General features: G+C 47.7%; 1 protein-coding gene across 2 annotated transcripts in view; it reads right to left on the bottom strand.

Moving 5' to 3' along the window:
* TUT7 (terminal uridylyl transferase 7) overlaps nt 1-21,173 on the bottom strand; it is a 267,054-nt gene that overhangs the window by 184,926 nt on the left and 60,955 nt on the right. For both annotated transcript variants that reach the window (XM_063913764.1, XM_063913765.1), the window contains exons 3-4: nt 18,457-18,632; nt 16,993-17,109 (exon numbers count right to left, since the gene is read on the bottom strand). In XM_063913764.1, the coding sequence (XP_063769834.1) occupies nt 16,993-17,109; nt 18,457-18,632 (293 nt within the window). The remainder of the gene's footprint in view (nt 1-16,992; nt 17,110-18,456; nt 18,633-21,173) is intronic.

Raw genomic sequence — 21,173 nt, 5'->3', positions numbered from 1 at the left:
AGGATTTTTGTTAATCCAAGGGCAAGATTCATACCAGCCACACCAAGCACACCATACAACTTGTGATAAACTATCTAGTTAACAGTATGAAACAACAACATAGCATCGGTCCACAACCGATGAACTATAACACAACCCTTATGTAAGCAAAAACAATATACAAGTCTTGCAGAAGTAGTCCGCACTTGGGACGGGCGCCCAGCATCCTCTACGGACTACGAGAAAAAGATTTACCGGTAGGTTTAAAATCTTATTTTCTCTAACGTCCTAGAGGATGCTGGGGACTCCGTAAGGACCATGGGGATTATACCAAAGCTCCAAACGGGCGGGAGAGTGCGGATGACTCTGCAGCACCGATTGAGCAAACATGAGGTCCTCCTCAGCCGGGGTATCAAACTTATAGAAATTTGCAAAGGTGTTTGACCCCGACCAAGTAGCTGCTCGGCACAACTGCAGTGCAGAGACCCCTCGGGCAGCCGCCCAAGAAGAGCCCACCTTCCTAGTGGAACGGGCCTTAACCGATTTTGGCAACGGCAATCCTGCCGTAGAATGCGCCTGCTGAATCGTGTTACAGATCCAGCGAGCAATAGTCTGCTTAGACGCAGGAGCACCAAGCTTGTTGGCAGCATAAAGGATAAACAGAGCCTCTGTTTTCCTAACACGAGCCGTTCTGGCCACGTAAATTTTCAAAGCCCTGACCACATCAAGTGATTCGGAATACTCCAAGTCACGCGTAGCCACAGGCACGACAATAGGTTGGTTCATATGAAACGATGAGACCACCTTTGGTAGGAATTGAGGACGAGTCCGCAATTCCGCCCTATCCATATGAAAAACCAGATAAGGGCTTTTATGTGACAAAGCTGCTAGTTCCGAAACTCTCCTAGCCGAAGCTAAGGCCAACAACATGACCACCTTCCAAGTGAGATATTTTAACTCCACCGTTTTGAGTGGTTCAAACCAATGTGACTTAAGGAAACTTAACACCACGTTAAGGTCCCAAGGCGCCACCGGAGGTATAAAAGGAGGCTGAATATGCAGTACTCCCTTCACAAACGTCTGTACTTCAGGAAGGGAAGCCAATTCTTTTTGAAAGAAAATGGATAAGGCCGAAATCTGAACCTTTATAGATCCTAATTTTAGGCCCAAATTCACTCGTTTGTAGGAAGTGAAGGAGACGGCCCAGATGGAATTCTTCCGTAGGAGCATTCCTGGCCTCACACCAAGAAACATACTTTCGCCATATTCGGTGATCATGTTTAGATGTCACGTCCTTCCTAGCCTTTATTAGCGTAGGAATGACCTCAGAATACCTTTTTCCGCTAGGATCCGGCGTTCAACCGCCATGCCGTCAAACGCAGCCGCGGTAAGTCTTGGAACATACAGGGCCTCTGTTCTAGCAGGTCCTGTCTTAGAGGAAGAGGCCACGGATCTTCTGTGAGTAACTCCCGCAGATCCGGATACCAGGACCTTCGTGGCCAATCTGGAACAATGAGGATTGTTCTCGCTCCTCTTTGTCTTATTATTCTCAACACCTTGGGAATGAGAGGAAGAGGAGGAAATACATAGACCGACCGATACACCCACGGTGTCACCAGGGCGTCCACAGCTACCGCCTGAGGATCTCTTGACCTGGCGCAATACCTTTTTAGCTTGTTGTTGAGACGGGACGCCATCATGTCTATTTGGGGCAGTGCCCACAGACTAGCGATCTGCGCGAAAACTTCCTGATGAAGTCCCCACTCTCCCAGTTGCAGATCGTGTCTGCTGAGGAAGTCTGCTTCCCAGTTGTCCACTCCCGGAATGAACACTGCTGACAGTGCGCTGACATGATTTCCCGCCCAGCGAAGAATCCTGGTAGCTTCTGCCATTGCCACTCTGCTCCTTGTGCCGCCCTGGCGGTTTACATGAGCAACTGCGGTGATATTGTCTGACTGAATCAGAACTGGTTTGCCGCAAAGTAATGCCTCCGCTTGACGTAGGGCTTTGTATATGGCCCTCAACTCCAGGACGTTGATGTGGAGACAAGTCTCTAGACTTGACCAAAGACCTTGGAAATTTCTTCCCTGTGTGACTGCTCCCCAACCTTGGAGACTTGCGTCCGTGGTCACCAGGATCCAGTCCTGAATGCCGAACCTGCGGCCCTCTAGGAGATGAGCAGTCTGCAGCCACCACAGGAGAGATATCCTGGCTCTGGGAGACAGGGTGATCCGCCGATGCATAAGTAGATGTGACCCGGACCACTTGTCCAGCAGGTCCCATTGGAAAGTTCTCGCATGGAACCTGCCGAAGGGAATGGCTTTGTATGATGCCACCATCTTCCCCAGGACTCGAGTGCAGTGATGCACAGACACCTGTTTTGGCTTCAACAGGTTCCTGACCAGAGTCATGAGTTCCTGAGCTTTTTCCGTCGGAAGAAAAATCTGGAACCAGCTGCGACTTCGGGATATTGAGAATCCAGCAGTGTTGCTGTAACACCTTCAATGACAGTGACACGCTGTCCAGTAACTTCTCTCGAGATCTCGCCTTAATGAGGAGATCGTCCAAGTATGGGATAATTGTGACACCTCGCTTGCGCAGGAGCACCATCATTTCCGCCATTACCTTGGTGAAAATCCTCGGGGCCGTGGAAAGCCCAAACGGCAACGTCTGAAATTGGTAATGACAATCCTGTACAGCAAATTTCAGGAACGCCTGATGAGGTGGAAATATAGGAACATGCATACTTTATGTCTAGGGAAACCATCAAATCCCCCCCTTCCAGGCTGGCGATGACCGCTCTGAGAGATTCCATCTTGAACTTGAACCTTTTCAAGTATAGGTTCAGAGATCTTACATTTAAAATGGGTCTGACCGAACCATCCGGTTTCGGGACCACAAACAGAGTTGAGTAATATCCCCTCCCTTGTTGCGGTAGGGGAACTTTGACCACCACTTGTTGAAGACACAATTTTTCAATTGCATTTAACACTAACTCTCTCTCCGAGGGAGAAGCCGGCAGAGCCGATTTGAAAAACCGGCGAGGGGGGACCTCTTCGAATTCCAGCTTGTATCCCTGAGAAACAATTTCTATTGCCCAGGAATCTACCTGTGAATGAACCCAGATGTGGCTGAAAAGTCGAAGATGTGCCCCCACTGGAGCGGACTCCCTCAGGTGAGCCACAGCGTCATGCGGTGGACTTTGCAGAGGTCGGGGAGGACTTCTGTTCCTGGGAACTAGCTGTGCGCAGCTTTTTTCCTCTGCCCTTACCTCTGGCAAGAAAGGACGACCCACGCACTTTCTTGTTTTTATTCGAACGAAAGGACTGCATTTGATAATGAGGCGCTTTCTTAGGCTGTGAGGGAACATAAGGCAAAAAATTCGATTCACCTGCCGTAGCTGTGGAGACGAGGTCCGAGAGGCCTTCTCCAAATAACTCCTCACCCTTGTAAGGCAAAAACTCCATATGCCTCTTAGAGTCAGCATCACCCGTCCACTGTCGGGTCCATAAGACTCGCCTAGCAGAAACAGACATAGCGTTTATTCTAGAACTTAGTAAACAAATGTCTCTTTGAGCATCCCTCATATACAACACAGCATATTTTATATGCCCTAGGGTCATTAAGATGGTATCCTTATCTAAGGTCTCAATCCCTGCTGATAAGGAATCTGTCCATGCTGCTTGCGATCAGCAGAATCCTTGAAAGTAGCCGTATCTTGGGATGGTAATGCTATCTTTTTTGATAAGCGTGTCAATGCCTTGTCCACCTTAGGAGAGGATTCCCATCGTATTCTATCCTTTTGCGGGAAAGGATACGCCATAAGAATCCTTCTGGGAACCTGCAGTCTCTTGTCTGGGGTTTCCCAAGCCTTTTCGCATAATTCGTTCAGCTCATGTGAGGATGGAAAGGTGACCTCAGGCTTTTTACCTTTATACATGTGTACCCTCGTGTCAGGGACAGGGGGTTCCTCTGTGATATGCAAAACCTCTTTTATTGCAATAATCATATATCGAATACCCTTAGCCACTCTTGGCTGTAATTTTGCATCATCGTAGTCGACATTGAAGTCTGAATCAGTGTCGGTATCCGTGCCGAAGGTCCCGGTGACATTGGGACAGACATGGTTTGACTTCCTGACTGTTCCCTAGCCTCAGCTTTGTCTAATCTTTTGTGCAATAAAATAAGAATTTACTTACCGATAATTCTATTTCTCGTAGTCCGTAGTGGATGCTGGGGACTCTGTCAGGACCATGGGGAATAGCGGGCTCCGCAGGAGACAGGGCACATCTAAAAAAGCTTTTTAGGTCACATGGTGTGTACTGGCTCCTCCCCCTATGACCCTCCTCCAAGCCTCAGTTAGGTACTGTGCCCGGACGAGCGTACACAATAAGGAAGGATCTTGAATCCCGGGTAAGACTCATACCAGCCACACCAATCACACCGTACAACTTGTGATCTGAACCCAGTTAACAGTATGATAACAAAACGAAGTAGCCTCCGAAAAGATGGCTCACAACAATAGTAATAACCCGATTTTTGTAACAATAACTATGTACAAGCATTGCAGACAATCCGCACTTGGGATGGGCGCCCAGCATCCACTACGGACTACGAGAAATAGAATTATCGGTAAGTAAATTCTTATTTTCTCTAACGTCCTAGTGGATGCTGGGCACTCCGTCAGGACCATGGGGATTATACCAAAGCTCCCAAACGGGCGGGAGAGTGCGGATGACTCTGCAGCACCGAATGAGAGAACTCCAGGTCCTCCTTAGCCAGAGTATCAAAATTTGTAAAATTTTACAAACGTGTTCTCCCCTGACCACGTAGCTGCTCGGCAAAGTTGTAATGCCGACACTCCTCGGGCAGCCGCCCAGGATGAGCCCACCTTCCTTGTGGAATGGGCATCTACATATTTCGTCTGTGGCAGGCCTGCCACAGAATGTGCAAGCTGAATTGTACTACAAATCCAGCGTGCAATAGACTGCTTAGAAGCATGAGCACCCAGCTTGTTGGGTGTATACAGTATAAACAGCAAGTCAGACTTTCTGACTCCAGCCGTCCTAAATATATATATATATATATATATATATATATATATATATATATATATATATATATATATATATATATATATATATATATATATATATATATATATATATATATATATATATATTTTTAGGGCCCTGACCACGTCTAGTAACTTGGAGTCCTCCAAGTCCCTAGTAGCCGCAGGCACCACAAGAGGTTGTTTCAGGTGAAAACGCTGACACCCCTTTATGAAGAAACTGGAGACGAGTCCCAGTTCTGTCCCGTTCAAATGGAAAATTTTAATATGGGCTTTTGTAAGACAAAGCCGCCCATTCTGACAATCGCCTGGCCGAGGCCAGGGCTAACAACATGGTCACTTCCCATGTGAGATATTTGTCAACAGCATGGTCACTTTCCATGTGAGATATTTCAAATCCACAGATTTGAGCGGTTCAAACCAATATGATTTTAAGAAATCCCAACACTATGTTGAGATCTCACGGTGCCCCTAGGGGCACAAAAAAGCTGTATATGCAATACATCCTTTACAATCTGGACTTCAGGAACTGAAGTCAATTCTTTCTGTAAGAAAATCTACAGGGCCGAAATTTAAATGTTAATGAACCCCAATTTGAGGTCCAAAACACTCCTGTTTTCAGGAAGTGTAGAAATCGACCTAGTTGAATTTCCGTCGTGGAGCCTTCCTGGCCTCACCCACGCAACATATTTTCACCACATGTGGTGATGACGTTGTGCGGTCACCTCCTTCCTGGCTTTGACCAGGGTAGGTATGACCTCTTATGGAATGCCTTTTCCCCTCAGGATCCGGCATTCAACCGCCATGCCGTCAAACGCAGCCGCGGTAAGTCTTGGAATAGACATGGTACTTGCTGAATCAAGTCCCTTCTTAGCTCCCCAGGCCCTTAGTCCTCTGTGAGCATTTCTTGAAGTTCCGGGTACCAAGTCCCTCTTGGCCAATCCGGAGCCACTAGTATAGTTCATACTCCTCTATGTCTTATAATTCTCAATACCCTGGTTATGAGAAACAGAGGAGGGAACACATACACAGACTGGTACACCCACGGTGTTACCAGAACATCCACAGCTATCGCCTGAAGGTCTCATGACCTGGCGGAATACCTGTCCCGTTTTTTGTTCGGGCGGGACGCCATCATGTCCACCTTTGGTCTTTGCCAACGGTCCACAATCATGTTGAAAAACTTCCCTATGAAGTTTCCACTCTCCCGGGTGGAGGTCATGCCTGCTGAGGAAGTCTGCTTCCCAGTCGTCCACTCCCGGAAAGAACACTGCTGACAGTGCTATCACATGATTTTCCGCCTAGCGAAAAATCCTTGCAGTTTTCACTGCCCTCCTGCTTCTTGTGCCGCCCTTCTGTTTACGTGGGCGACTGCCGTGATGTTATCCCACTGGATCAATACCGGCTGACCTTGAAGCAGAGGTCTAGCTAAGTTTAGAGCATTATAAATTTGCTCTAAGCTTATTTATGCGGAGAGAATTCTCCAGACTTAATCACACTTCCCTGGAAATTTTTTCCTTGTGTGACTGTTCCCCAGCCTCTCAGGCTGGCCTCCGTGGTCACCGGCATCCAATCCTGAATGCCGAATCTGCGGCCCTCTAGAAGATGAGCACTCTGTAATCACCACAGGAGAGACACCCTTTTCCTTGGATATAGGGTTATCCGCTGATGCATCTGAGGATGCGATCCGGACCATTTGTCCAGCAGATCCCACTGAAGAGTTCTTGCGGGAAATCTGCCGAATGGAATTGCTTCGTAATAAGCCACCATTTTTACCAGGACTCTTGTGCAATGATGCACTGACACTTTTCCTGGTTTTAGGAGGATCCCGATTAGCTCGGATAACTCCCTGGTTTTCTCCACTGGGAGAAACACGTTTTTCTGGACTGTGTCCAGAATCTTCCCTAGGAACAGTAGACGTGTCGTCGGAAAAAGCTGCGATTTTGGAATATTTAGAATCCACTCGTGCTGTCGTAGAACTACTTAAGATAGTGCTACTCCGACCTCCAACTGTTCTCTGGACCCTGCCCTTATCAGGAAAGCGTCCATGTTTCTTTTAAGAAAAATCATCATTCCGGCCATTACCTTGGTAAAGACCCGGGGCGCCGTGGACAATCCAAACGGCAGCGTCTGAACTGATAGTGACAGTTCTGTACCAGGAACCTGAAGTACCCTTGGTGAGAAGGGCAAATTTGGACCTGTAGGTAAACGTCCCTGATATCCAGTGACATCATATCGTCCCCTTCTTCCTGGTTCGCTATCACTGCTCCGAGTGACTCCATCTTGATTTGAACGCTTGTATGTAAGTGTTCAAATATTTCAGATCTCACCGAGCCGGTTGGCTTCAGTACCACAATATAGTGTGGAATACTACCCCCTTCCTTGTTGTAAGAAGGGTACTTTGATTATCACCTGCTGGGAATACAGCCTGTGAATTGTGTGAGGGGGAGACGTCTCGAATTTCCAATGTACACCTGGGATATTACATGTAGGATCCCGGAGTTCCCTTGCGAGTGTTGCTGAAACTCTTGAGATGACCCCCTACCGCACCTGAGTCCGCTTGTACGGCCCCAGCGTTATGCTGCGGACTTGGCAGAAGCCGTGAGGAGCTTCTGTTCCTGGGAATGAGCTGCTTGCTGCAGTCTTCTTCCCTTTCCTCTCCCCCTGGGCAGATATGACTGGCCTTCGCCCGCCTGCCCGTATGGGGACGAAAGGACTGAGACTGAAAAGACTGTGTCCTTTTCTGCCAATATGTGACTCGGGGTAACAAAAGGTGGATTTTTCAGCTGTTGCCATGGCCACCAGGTCCAATGGACCGCCTCTTTATACGGCAATACTTCCATATGCCGTCTGGAATCTGCCTCACCTGACCACTGTCGTGTTTTCGTCTGGCAGATATGTACATCACATTTACTCTTGATGCCAGAATGCAAATATGCCTCTGCGCATCACACATATATAGAAATGCATCCTTAAAATGCTCTATAGACAATAAAATCCTGTCCCTGTCAAGGGTATCAAAATTTTCAGTCAGGAAATCCGACCAAGCCCCCTCAGCGCTGCACATCCAGGCTGAGGCGATTGCTGGTCGTAGTATAACACCAGTATGTGTGTATATACTGTTATGATATTTTCCAGCTTCCTATCAGCTGGCTCCTTGAGGGCGGCCGTATCTGGAAACGGTAACGCCATGTTTTTTATAAGCGTGTGAGCGCCTTGTCCACCCTAAGGTGTGTTTTCCAACTCGCCCTTACTACTGGCGGGAAAAAGGGTATACCGCCCATAACTTTCTGTCGGGGGAACCCCACGTATCATCACACACTTCATTTAATTTATCTGATTCAGGCAAAACTACAAGTAGTTTATTCCCACCCTACAAAATACCCTTATTTGTGGTACTTGTGGTATCAGAAATACGTAACACCTCCTTCATTGCCCTTAACATGTAACTTGTGGCCCTAAAGGAAAACTACGTTTGTTTCTTCACCGTCGACACTGGGGTCAGTGTCCGTGTCAGTGTCTGTCGACCGACTGAGGTAAATGGGCGTTTTTACAAGCCCCTGACGGTGTCTGAGACGCCTGGACCGATACTAATTTGTCCGCCGGCTGTCTCATGTCGTCAACCGGCTTGCAGCGTGTTGACATTATCACGTAATTCCATAAGTAAGCCATCCATTCTGGTGTCGACTCCCTAGAGAGTGACATCACCATTACAGGCAATTTTCTCCGTCTCCTCACCAACATTTTCCTCATACATGTCGACACACACGTACCGACCTACAGCACACACATACAGGGAATGCTCTGATAGAGGACAGGACCCACTAGCCCTTTGGGGAGACAGAGGGAGAGTTTGCCAGCACACACCAAAAGCGCCATAATGTATATAACAACCCTAGAAGGTGTTGTTTCTATATATGGGCTCTTAATATATAATTATATCGCCAATTTATGCCCCCCTTCTCTTTAACCCTGTTTCTGTAGTGCAGGGGAGAGTGGGAGCCTTCCTCACCAGCGGAGCTGGTCAGGAAAATGGCGCTGAGTGCTGAGGAGAATAAGCTCCGCCCCTTTCACGGCGGGCTTTTCTCCCGGTTATTAGGAAAACTGGCCTGGGTTAAATACATACATATAGCCTTAATGGCTATATGTGATGTATTTATTTGCCTCTAAGGTAATCTATATTGTTGCCCAGGGCGCCCCCAGCAGCGCCCTGCACCCTCCGTGACCGAGATCAGTGAGCCGTGTAGCAACAATGGCGCACAGCTGCAGTGCTGTGCGCTACCTTCATGAAGACTGAGGAGTCTTCTGCCGCCTGTTTCCGGACCTCCGTTCTGCCGTTCTTCAGCGTCTGTAAGGGGGATCGGCGGCGCGGCTCCGGGACGAACCCCAGGCTGACCTGTGTTCCGACTCCCTCTGGAGCTCAGTGTCCAGTAGCCTAAAACTTCAATCCTCCTGCACGCAGGTGAGTTGCAAGTCTCTCCCCTAAGTCCCTCGTTGCAGTGATCCTGTCGCCAGCAGGAATCACTGATTAGAAACCTAAAAAAAAACTTTTCTAAACAGCTCTTTAAGAGAGCCACCTAGATTGCACCCTCTCGGACGGGCACAAAAACCTAACTGAGGCTTGGAGGAGGGTCATAGGGGGAGGAGCCAGTACACACCATGTGACCTAAAAAGCTTTTTTAGATGTGCCCTGTCTCCTGCGGAGCCCGCTATTCCCCATGGTCCTGACGGAGTCCCCAGCATCCACTAGGACGTTAGAGAAATTCACATTTGCACTTAAGACATTCCATATATCCATCCAGTCAGGTGTCGGCGCTGCCGACAGACCTTACATTCATACACTCCCCCTCCTCCTTAGGTGAGCCTTCAACCTCATACATGTCGACACACACGTACCGACACACCCCCCACACACAGGGAAGCTCTTCTCTGAAGACAGGTTCCCCACCAGGCCCTTTGGAGAGACAGAGAGAGAGTATGCCAGCACACACCCCAGCGCTATGTGACCCAGGAAAAAACACAGAATGTTTACCCAGTAACGCTGTTATAACTTTACATACGCCAATTATGTGCCCCCCCCTCTTGAAAAACCCACTGTCACCGTCAGTAAGCAGGGGAGAGTCCGGGGAGCTTCCTCTCAGTGCTGTGCTGTGGAGAAAATGGCGCTGGTGAGTGCTGAGAGAGAAGCCCCGCCCCCTCGGCGGCAGGCTTCTGTCCCGCTCAAAACACTTCAAAACATGGTGGGGGCTCTTAATATACATGTACAGTGCCCAGCTGTACATGTATATAGGTACTTTGGCCATTAGAGAGGTTTATATTGCTGCCCAGGGCGCCCCCCCTGTGTCCTGCACCCTTACAGTGACTAATGTGTGTGAGGTGAATGGGAGCAATGGCACACAGCTTCACCGCTGTGCGTTACCTCTATGAAGATCAGATGTCTTCTGCCGCCTCTGAAGTCTTCTTTTCTTCTCACACTCACCTGGCTTCTATCTTCCGGCTCTGCGAGGAGGACGGCGGCGCGGCTCTGGGACGGACGGCGAGGATGAAACCTGCGTATCAATCCCTCTGGAGCTAATGGTGTCCAGTAGCCTAAGAAACAGGACCTTGAAACTCGGAGAAGTAGGGCTGTTTCTCTCTCCTCAGTCCCTCGATGCAGGGAGTCTGTTGCCAGCAGGCTCCCTGAAAATAAAAAACCTAACTAAAATACTTTCTTTACAGGAAACTCAGGAGAGCTCCCTGCAGTGCACCCATCTCCTCTGGGCACAGTATCAAACTGAGGTGTGGAGGAGGGGCATAGAGGGAGGAGCCAGTGCACACCCATAGTCAAAGTCTTTCTTAAAGTGCCCAGGTCTCCTGCGGAGCCCGTCTATCCCCATGGTCCTTACAGAGTCCCCAGCATCCTCTAGGACGTTAGAGAAAATAGGATTTTAATACCTACCGGTAAATCCTTTTCTCTTAGTCCGTAGAGGATGCTGGGGTCATCATAGAACCATAGGTTATAGATGGGATCCGTAGGAGACATGGGCACTTTAAGACTTTGAAAGGGTGTGAACTGGCTCCTCCCTCTATGCCCCTCCTCCAGACTCCAGTTATAGGAACTGTGCCCAGGGAGACTGACATTTCGAGGAAAGGATTTATTGTTAAACTAAGGTGAGATTCATACCAGCTCACCCCTCAAGAATGCCGCAGAACGTGGCATTCGACAGAACACAAGCCAATGGCATGGAAGAAGTTCAGCAACGGGCTGATCAAAAAACCGTAACACAACATGCGTGTAACCACAACTGATAACTGCAGATATAGTACGCACTGGGACGGGATCCCAGCATCCTCTACGGACTAAGAGAAAAGGATTTACCGGTAGGTATTAAAATCCTATTTTCTCATACGTCCTAGAGGATGCTGGGGTCATCATAGAACCATGGGGTTATACCAAAGCTCTAGAACGAGCGGGAGAGAGCGGATGACTCTGCAGCACCGACTGACCAAACTTAAGGTCTTCATCGGCCAAGGTGTCAAACTTGTAGAACTTTGCAAATGTGTTTGACCCCGACCAAGTAGCCGCTCGGCAAAAGTTGCAATGCTGAGATCCCCCGGACAGCCGCCCAGGATGAGCCTACCTTCCTAGTAGAATGGGCTTTTACCGATTCCGGTAACGGCAATCCAGCCGTGGAATGAGCATGCCGAATCGTGTTACAGATCCAGCGTGCAATGGTCTGCTTGGAAGCAGGACACCCAACCTTGTTGGGAGCATACAGAACAAACAGAGCCTCTGTTTTCCTAATCTGAGCCGTTCTGGCGACATAAATCTTCAAAGCTCCGACCACATCCAGAGATTTTGACTCAGCGAAGGCATCAGTAGCCACAGGTACCACAATAGGTTGGTTTATGTGGAAAGAGGAAACCACCTTCGGTAAAAATTGCCGACGTGTCCTCAACTCAGCTCTATCTTCATGGAAGATCAAGGCTCTTGTGAGATAAGGCCACTAACTCAGACACCCGCCTTGCAGATGCCAAGGCCAACAGGATGACTACTTTCCAAGTGAGGAATTTAAATTCCACCTTCCGTAAAGGTTCAAACCAATGTGATTGAAGGGACTGCAACACCACATTAAGATCCCATGATGCCACAAATGGGAGGTTGGATGTGCAATACGCCTTTCACGAAAGTCTAAACTTCTGGAAGGGAAGCCAATTGTTTCTGAAAGAAAACCGATAAGGCTGAAATCTGTACCTTAATTGAGCCCAATTTTAGCCCCGCATACACACCTGCTTGTAGAAAATGGAGAAAACGTCCTAGGCGAAACTCTTCCGTAGGAGCCCCCTTGGATTCACACCAAGAAACATACTTTCTCCAAATACGGTGGTAATGTTTAGACGTTACCCCTTTTCTGGCCTGAATAAGTGTGGGAATGACTTCACTGGGAATACCCTTACGGGCTAGGATTTTGCGCTCAACCGCCATGCCATCAAACGCAGCCGCAGTAAGTCATGATACATGCACGGCACCTGTTGTAACAGGTCCTCGCGCACAGGAAGAGGCCAAGGATCTCCGATGAGTAATTTCTGAAGATCTGAATACCAGGCCCTCCTTGGAAAGTCTGGGACAATGAGGATCGCCCGGATCTTTGTTCTTCTTATGATCTTTAGAACTTTTGGGTTGAGAGGAAGTGGAAGGAATACATACACCGACTGAAACACCCACGGTGTCACCAGAGCATCCACTGCAATTGCTTGAGGGTCCCTTGACCTGGAACAATATCTCTGAAGCTTCTTGTTGAGACGAGATGCCATCATGTCTATTTGAGGAACTCCCCAACGACTTGTCACCTCTGCGAAGACTTCTTGGTGGAGGCCCCACTCTCCTGGATGGAGATCGTGTCTGCTGAGGAAGTCAGCTTCCCAGTTGTCCACTCCTGGAATGAATATCGCTGACAGAGCGCTTGTATGTTTTTCCGCCCAGCTGAAAATCCTTGTGGCTTCTGCCATCGCCGCTCTGCTTTTCGTTCCGCCCTGACGGTTTATGTACTGCTGTTACATTGTCCGACTGGATTAGTACAGGCAGATCTCGAAGAAGATGATGATCTGCTTGCAGAAGGCCGTTGTAAATGGCCCTTAACGCCAGAACATTTATGTGGAGACATGTTTCCTGACTTGACCATCTTCCTTGGAAGGTTTTCTCCCATTGTGACTGCCTCGAAGGCTTGCATCCGTGGTCACTAGGATCCAGTCCTGTATCCCGAACCTGCGCCCCTCTAGGAGGTGAGAGCTGTGCAGCCACCACAGGAGTTAGACCCTGGTCTTGGAAGACAGGATTATCCTCCGGCGCATGTGTAGGTAGGACCCGGACCACTTGTCCAACAGGTCCCACTGGAAACACTCTGGCATGGAACCTGCCAAACTGAATGGCCTCGTAGGCCGCAACCATCTTCCCCAGCAACTGAATGCATTGATGGATTGACACTCTTGCTGGTTTTAGAATCTGTTTTACCAGAAACTGAAGTTCCAGAGCCTTTTCCACTGGAAGAAAGACTCTCTGCAGTTGTGCCCAATATCATTCCCAAAAATGATAACCGCGTTGTCGGAATCAACTGTGATTTTGGCAAGTTTAGAAGCCAACCATGTTGCTGAAGAACTGTCAGGGAGAGTGCAACGTTTTTCACCAACTGGTCCTGGATCTCGCCTTTATCAGGAGATCATCCAAGTATGGGATAATCGCGACTCCTTGTTTGCGAAGGAGAACCATCATCTCCGCCATTACCTTGGTGAAAATCCTCGGAGCCGTGGAAAGACCAAACGTCAATGTTTGAAACTGGTAATGACAATCCTGAATTGCAAACCTCAGGTAAGCTTGATGCGGAGGATAAATGGGGACATGTAAGTAGGCATCTTTTATGTCCACCGACACCATAAAATCCCCCTCCGTCAGACTGGAGATCACTGCTTGGAGAGACTCCATCTTGAATTTGAATTTCTTTAGGTAGAAATTTAGGGATTTCAGGTTTAAGATTGGTCTGACCGAGCCGTCCGGCTTCGGGACCACAAACAGGCTCGAATAAAAACCTTCTCCCTGTTGTGACTGGGGAACCCTGATGATAACTTATTTTTACACAACTTTTGTATTGCGTCGCAAACTACCTCCTTGTCCGGAAGAGAAGCTGGTAAGGCCGATTTGAAAAACCGGCGAGAGGGGACGTCTTGAAACTCCAGCTTGTACCTTTGGGATACTATTTGTAAAACCCATGGGTCTAGGTCCGAACGAACCCAAAACTGACTGAAGAGTTGGACGTGCCCCCACGAGAGCGGACTCCCGCATAGGAGCCCCAACGTCATGCGGTGGAATTGGCAGAGGCCTGGGAGGACTTCTGGTTCTGGGGGCCTGTCAACGCTGGTGATCGTTTACCTCTCCCCTTCCTCTAGTAGCAAGGAAGGAAGAACCTCGGCCCTTTCTGTATTTATTGGGCCGAAAGGACTGCATCTGATAGTGATGCGTTGTTGTGGAGGAACATAAGGCAAAAAGGATGACTTACCCGCGGTAGCCGTAGATACCAAATCATCAAGGCCGTCACCAAATAAGGCCTTAACTTTATATGGTAGAGATTCCATACTTTTCTTGGAATCAGCATTCCATTGGTGAATCCACAACGCTCGTCTAGCTGAGCCTGCCATGGCATTGGCCTTTGATCCCAAAAGACCAACATCTCTCGCAGCTTCCTTAAGGTATGCTGCAGCGTCCTTGATATAGCCCAGCGTCAAGAGGATGCTATCCCTATCCAGGGTATCCATTTCAGAAGACAAGTTGTCTGCCCACTTTTTGACAGCACTACTTACCCACGCAGACGCAATGACAGGTCTGAGTAGCGTACCTGTGGTCGCATAAATGGACTTTAACGTAGTTTCTTGTTTACGATCCGCAGGATCCTTAAGGGCTGCCGTGTCAGGTGACGGAAGAGCCACCTTTTTAGACAAACGTGACAGGGCCTTGTCCACGGTCGGGGGGGTGACTCCCACTTTTCCCTATCTGCCGAGGGAAATGGATAAGCTACCGTAATTCTTTTGGGAATCTGAAATTTTTTGTCAGGACTTTCCCAGACTTTCAAATAGCGTATTCAGTTCATGAGAGGGAGGAAACGTTATCTCAGGTTTCTTCTCCTTATACATACAGATCCTTTTATCTGGAATGGCAGGGTCCTCAGTGATATGCAATACATCTTTAATAGCCACAATTATGTACTGAATGCTCTTTGCCAATTTTGGATCTAATCTGGAATCACTATAGTTGACACTGGAATCAGTGTCCGTGTCGGTATCCGTGTCAGCCAACTTGGTAAACGTACGTTTCTGTGACCCCGAGGGTACCTGAACTTGTAAGAACATATCTTCCACAGATTTCTTCCATGCCTGGGTCTGAGACTCAGACTTGTCTAATCTCTTACTAATATGAGCTACATTAGCATTCAAAGCATTCAACACATTTACCCAATCAGGAGTCGGCAATGGCGGTGCCGACAGGGTCACCCCTCCGCATTATGTGTCTCCAATACAGCCTCCTCCTGTGAAGAGCACTCAGCCTCAGACATGCCGACCAGTGTAAGAAACACCCACAGACACACTGGGCTTATAGGGGACAGACCCACAGAAAAGCCTGTCAGAGAGACACAGGGGGAATTTGCCAGCTCACACCCCAGCGCCAAATCAACAGGTCTGAAGAGATTACCAAAATGCCCCAGACCTGTAGCACTTTTTATATTATTGCACCAAATAACCTGACCCCAACCCCCCCCCCCCCCCCCCCCCCCCGGTTTGGACCCTGATACTTGTTCAGCAGTGTGAGGAAGGACCAGCGTCTCTGCAGGCAGCGGAGACGAAATGGCGCAGAGTGAGCTGTGGGGTCGAAGCTCCGGCCCCTTAATGGCGCGCTTCCGTCCCGCTCTTTGTAATACTGATTATACTGGCGAGGGTTAGGACAGTGCCTTTGCACCAATGTCCTTTCTTGCCAGTTCATGCTGAGGATTTTTAGCTGCCCAGGACCCCCCCCCCCCCACCCCCCCACACACACCCAGTCGTGCTGTGTGTGTGTGAGCGGAAGCTTGGCGCGCAGCGTCCGTCTGCTGCGCGGTACCTCAGGCAAATGCCGTCACTGAAGTCTTCCTTCTTCTTCTATTCACCTGTCTTCTGACTTCTGGCTCTGTAAGGGGGTGACGGCAGGCTGTGGGAGCGAGCATCTGAGCGTACCAAACGATCAAACTCTCAGGAGCTAATAGTGTCCTGTTGCCAGAAGCAGAGCCCTTGAACTCACTGGAAGTGGGTCATACTTCTCTCCCCTAAGTCCCACGAAGCAGGGAGACTGTTGCCAGCAGCCTCCCTGAACATAAAAAACCTAACAAAAAGTATTTTCAGAGAAACTCAGTAGAGCTCCCTGTAGTGCGTCCAGTCTCACTGGGCACAATTCTAAAACTGGAGTCTGGAGGAGGGGCATAGAGGGAGGAGCCAGTTCACACCCTTTCAAAGTCTTAAAGTGCCCATGTCTCCTGCGGATCCCGTCTATACCCCATGGTTCTATGATGACCCCAGCATCCTCTAGGACGTATGAGAAATAAAGAACAAATCATGATGACTGACCACATCACCAGCAGAATGACAAAGTCGGTGTTATGTATGTCCATGTGCCATTTTATTCAAATCTGACACCATACCCTTGTATTTTATTACACGGAGGATAGGTGCAGGAAACTAAGAGCGTCAACTGTTTACTGGTGAACACTTAAAATACCATAAGGCTAACATAAGCTAGGAGAGAAATGCACTTTTTTTTTTTTTTTTTAAACACCGTTTTCAAAACGGATATACAGGCAAAATAAATCTGTCTACTCGGGGTCATCAGTGATTGATTTGGATATATCTATATAAATAGCGATGATGCAAGACAACAGACTCACCTTTAGATTTCTCCTGTGCCTTTTTTCTTTAATATGTTTATGAGCAGATGATATAGAGTCAACAAGGGCATCACAGAGCTTGCAGGTATAAGCAGCTGTAGGATACTTTCTAGGACGCTTAAGGATGAGGAGAAAAAATAAAAAATTCACATGTATTATATTTTTCACAAATATTAAAACATCTCTCAAACTACAATACTAAAGTCAGAAAATCCCAGTACACAGATTAGGTCTGAAAGACAAAATAAAATATTTAAACTAGCAAAATATGAAATCCCACCGATTAAGCATTGGCGGTTGCAGGAATCTGCATACGGTAAATTAGCTTTATTTTAGAGCCAGTCAAACAGGAACTAAAAATATTTGTATGCTGTGAATGAATCTACAGTTTTATGGAAAGATAACTACAGTGCAATAGGTGTGCTCTGCTAAAAAGAACGCAGAATTCTTAGGTAGACGCTGCTGCTAGGTACTGGATAAATTGTTGCACAGGGTCTCTGTAAATGCAGTACTATGTTATTACATGACTTTCCTTCTAGACTGTAAAAACCAAGACTTAGGTGAATTTGCCTCAAGTACTGAACGTACTATAGCATATCTGAGAAAGTTTAAATAAACTGCGAGTGCGCATTGATGGTGACATTGAGGTGGATACCTATGCAAAACAATTCTGTATCATGATACATACCTCTCTCAGATGCATCTGCTTGCAAGTAAGAATTATAGCAGGACCTAGCTACCATACTTTAAAACACTTATGAACAAATGGGGTGTAGCGTAAAATAAAATAAATAAATGAGAAAAGCATAAGAATACAAAAAAACAATTGTTTACGAAAACAAAGTTTGAGATTCTATTGCACGTTACACAAATGTTTGTTATTGTGATTAGAATATATTTAGTGTCCTCCTGTGTTTGTCCTGTCTTAAGGTGCATACACACGGAGAGATATAACTGAGAGATTTTGACTATATAGTCAAAATCGCTCAGAAAGTTAGTGCATATCTCTCCATGTGTACACAGCCAGCGATAGCGATGCGCGTCCCCGCCAGGTCGCTATCGCTGCTACAAATAGACTGTGCAGGCAAGTCAATTTTGGCTATGTCGCTGGGAAAGAAAAAGCATCTCCTTGCTTGAATGAGTTAGCCAAAATCGCCCATAGCCAAAATCGATGGAAAAGTTAGTCAAAATCTCTGGTAAAGTTAGTCAAAATACCCTACTGCCAGTTCAAGGGAAATCGCTCAGTCAAAATCTCTCCGTGTGTATGCACCTTTATACTGGCCTGCATGCAGAAACAGAAAATATTGAACAAAAAACTAAAACCCACACAGTACATTTGCATATCATACACCAGGCAAACAACAATCTATAAGGATCTAGAACATGTATGTAACATCTGTTCATAGACCGCTACAAAAGACAACTGAGGAATTTAAGAAGCTATTTGCTGAAATTTTCTTTTACCCGTTTCAATCTGTAAATACAGTCCCGCTTCAAGCGCTCCTCTGCTTGCTGTAGCCCCAGCAGCTCCTTTTTGGACAACGCTGACTCATCTACAATTGGGCTTTCCAGACAGTCCTCTTCATCTTGCTCTTGCTGACGATGTCTCTCATGCTTTACTTTCCCATGGGACAGTGACTCTGTAGGTTAGGTGGTAAATCATGCTATTAACTTGGTAATAGCAAATATTATGAAGTTATGGAAATTCTAAAAGAAGCATTTATGAACAAAAAAAAGTCGGGGGGGGGGGGGGTTATTCAGAGTTGTTAACAAAAATAAATAAATAGGATTTTAATTACTTACCGGTAAATCCTTTTCTCGTAGTCCATAAGGGATATTGGGGAATTAGAACGATGGGGGGGTATAGGTGCACTTTAAATTTCTTCACTGGGTGTGCTGGGTCCTCCCCTCTAAGCCCCCTCCCACAGGCAGTTATAGGAAAAACAGTGCCTGAAGGAGAAAGGACATATATGAAAGAAGGAACATGACAACAGCAACAGCTGAACAGGTAAACACATAAAAGAGAACCTGCAGAAAGGTCAACACACTGAGGCGGGTGCCCAAAATCCCTTATGGACTACGAGAAAAGGATTTACCGGTAGGTAATTAAAATCCTATTTTCTCTACCATCCATAAGGGATATTGGGGAATTAGTACGATGGGGACGTCCCAAAGCTTCCAGAACGGGCGGGAATGTGCGGAGACTACTGCAGCACCACCTGCACAAACTGGGAATCCTCTAGCTAGGGTATCAAACTTGTAAAACTTCACAAAAAAAGTGTTCTTCCCCGACCAGGTAGCAGCACGGAATAGTTGCAAGGCCGAGACTCCTCGGGCAGCCGCCCAGGAAGAGCCCACAGATCTTGTAGAGTGGGCTTTCAGAGACTTAGGAACACGTAAGGCTGCCGACACATAGGCCTTTTGGATAGTAAGTCTAAGCCAACAAGCAACGGACTGCTTTGAAGCAGGACAACCCTTTTCTGCGCATCAGAGCACGAATAAGGAATCTGCCTTTCTGATCCGAGCCGTCCGCTTGACATAGCTCTTCAAAGTTCGCACCACATCCTATGCCTCGAGGAGCAGAAGTGTCAGAACCGGACAGAACCACAATAGGTCGATTCAGGTGAAATGCACAGACAACCTTCGGCAGGAATTGCTGCCTAGTCCTGAGCTCCGCTCTGTCTTCATAGAAGACCAAGTATGGACTTTTACATGATAAGGTCCCCAATTCTGAGACATGCCTAGCAGAAGCCAGGGCCAGTAACATCACAGTCTCACACGTGAGGTACTTGTCTTGTACCAACATCAGAAGCTCCAACCATGAGGACTGTAGAAATTCTAACACCACAGTCAAATCCCAGGGCGCCGTAGGCGGCACAAAAGGAGGTTGTATGTGGAGTACTCCTTGCAAGAAGGTCTGACCTTCTGGCAACAGAGCCAATTTCTTCTGGAAGAAAATGGAGAGAGCTGAAATTTGGACCTTAATGGAAGCCAGAAGCAAGACCTTATTCACACCAGCCTGCAGGAAACGGAAGAAACGTCCCAAGTGGAACTCTGCAGGTGGATATGTGCGTTCCTCGCACAGAGACATATCTTCTCCAGATATGATGATCGTGTTTTGACGTCACAGGTTTCCTGGACTGAACCATGGTAGCAATAATCTTTTTGGAAAGGCCTTTATGAGCTAGGATGTTCCGCTCAACCTCCATGCCGTCAAACGAAGTCGTCGTAAGACCGAGTAGACGAACGGTCCTTGTTGAAGTAGATCTCTCATTAGTGGTAGAGGCCAAGGGTCTTCGACAGACATGTCCAGAAGTTCTGCGTACCACACCCTCCGAGACCAATCCAAGGAAATCAGAATGCGGTATGAGGCGACCATCTTTTCAAACAATCTTATTCAAAGATGGATGGACACTCGAGTAGGTCGGAGCACTATGCAGACCATCTCCTGAAGTGTTCTCGCCTTGTCCTCTGGTAGGAACACCTTCTAGGCTACAGTATCCAACAACATCCCCATGAACAGGAGCCACCGAGTTGGCTCCAGGTGGGACTTCTGTAAGTTGAGGATCCACCCATGGTGTGACAGAAGGTGGATAGTGCGGTCGATATGGAGCAATAAAAGCTCCCTGGATCTTGCTTTTATCAGAAGATCGTCCAGGTAAGGGACAACATTGACCCCCTGGACCCAGAACATCATCTCCGCCATAACCTTTGTAAATACCCTCGGAGCTGTGGACAGGCCGAAGGGCAGTGCCTGGAAATGGTAGTGATCGTCCAGCAGGGCAAACCTCCGGTACGCCTGATGAGGTGGCCAAATCGGAATATGAAGGTAGACATCCTTGATATTCAAGGAAACCATGAATTCCTGATCTTCCAGGCACACAATCACTGCTCGCAAGGATTCCATTTTGAACTTGAACACCTTCAAGTAAGGACTTCAGATTCAAAATGGGTCTTAACGAACCGTCCGGCTTCGGTACCACAAACAGGTCTGACTGAGGAAGCCGCTGAATTACAGGGCTGCTGTAAGATGGGGAAAAATGTCTCAATTGACCTCTCGGCGGGACCATACTGGCAGAATCCGCTGCATCACCTCCTATTATTGGGACTTGTTCCACCTCCAGATAAGGCTCACACCAAAGGTTTGAAGCACCAGAGCCGGGAGTGAATGGACGTTTAAC

The sequence above is a fragment of the Pseudophryne corroboree genome, chromosome 1, assembly GCF_028390025.1.
Source record: "Pseudophryne corroboree isolate aPseCor3 chromosome 1, aPseCor3.hap2, whole genome shotgun sequence".
Taxonomy (NCBI): Eukaryota; Metazoa; Chordata; class Amphibia; order Anura; family Myobatrachidae; genus Pseudophryne; species Pseudophryne corroboree.
The sequence above is the reverse complement of the archived record's forward strand: the minus strand, read 5'-3'. Positions and strand labels throughout refer to the sequence as shown.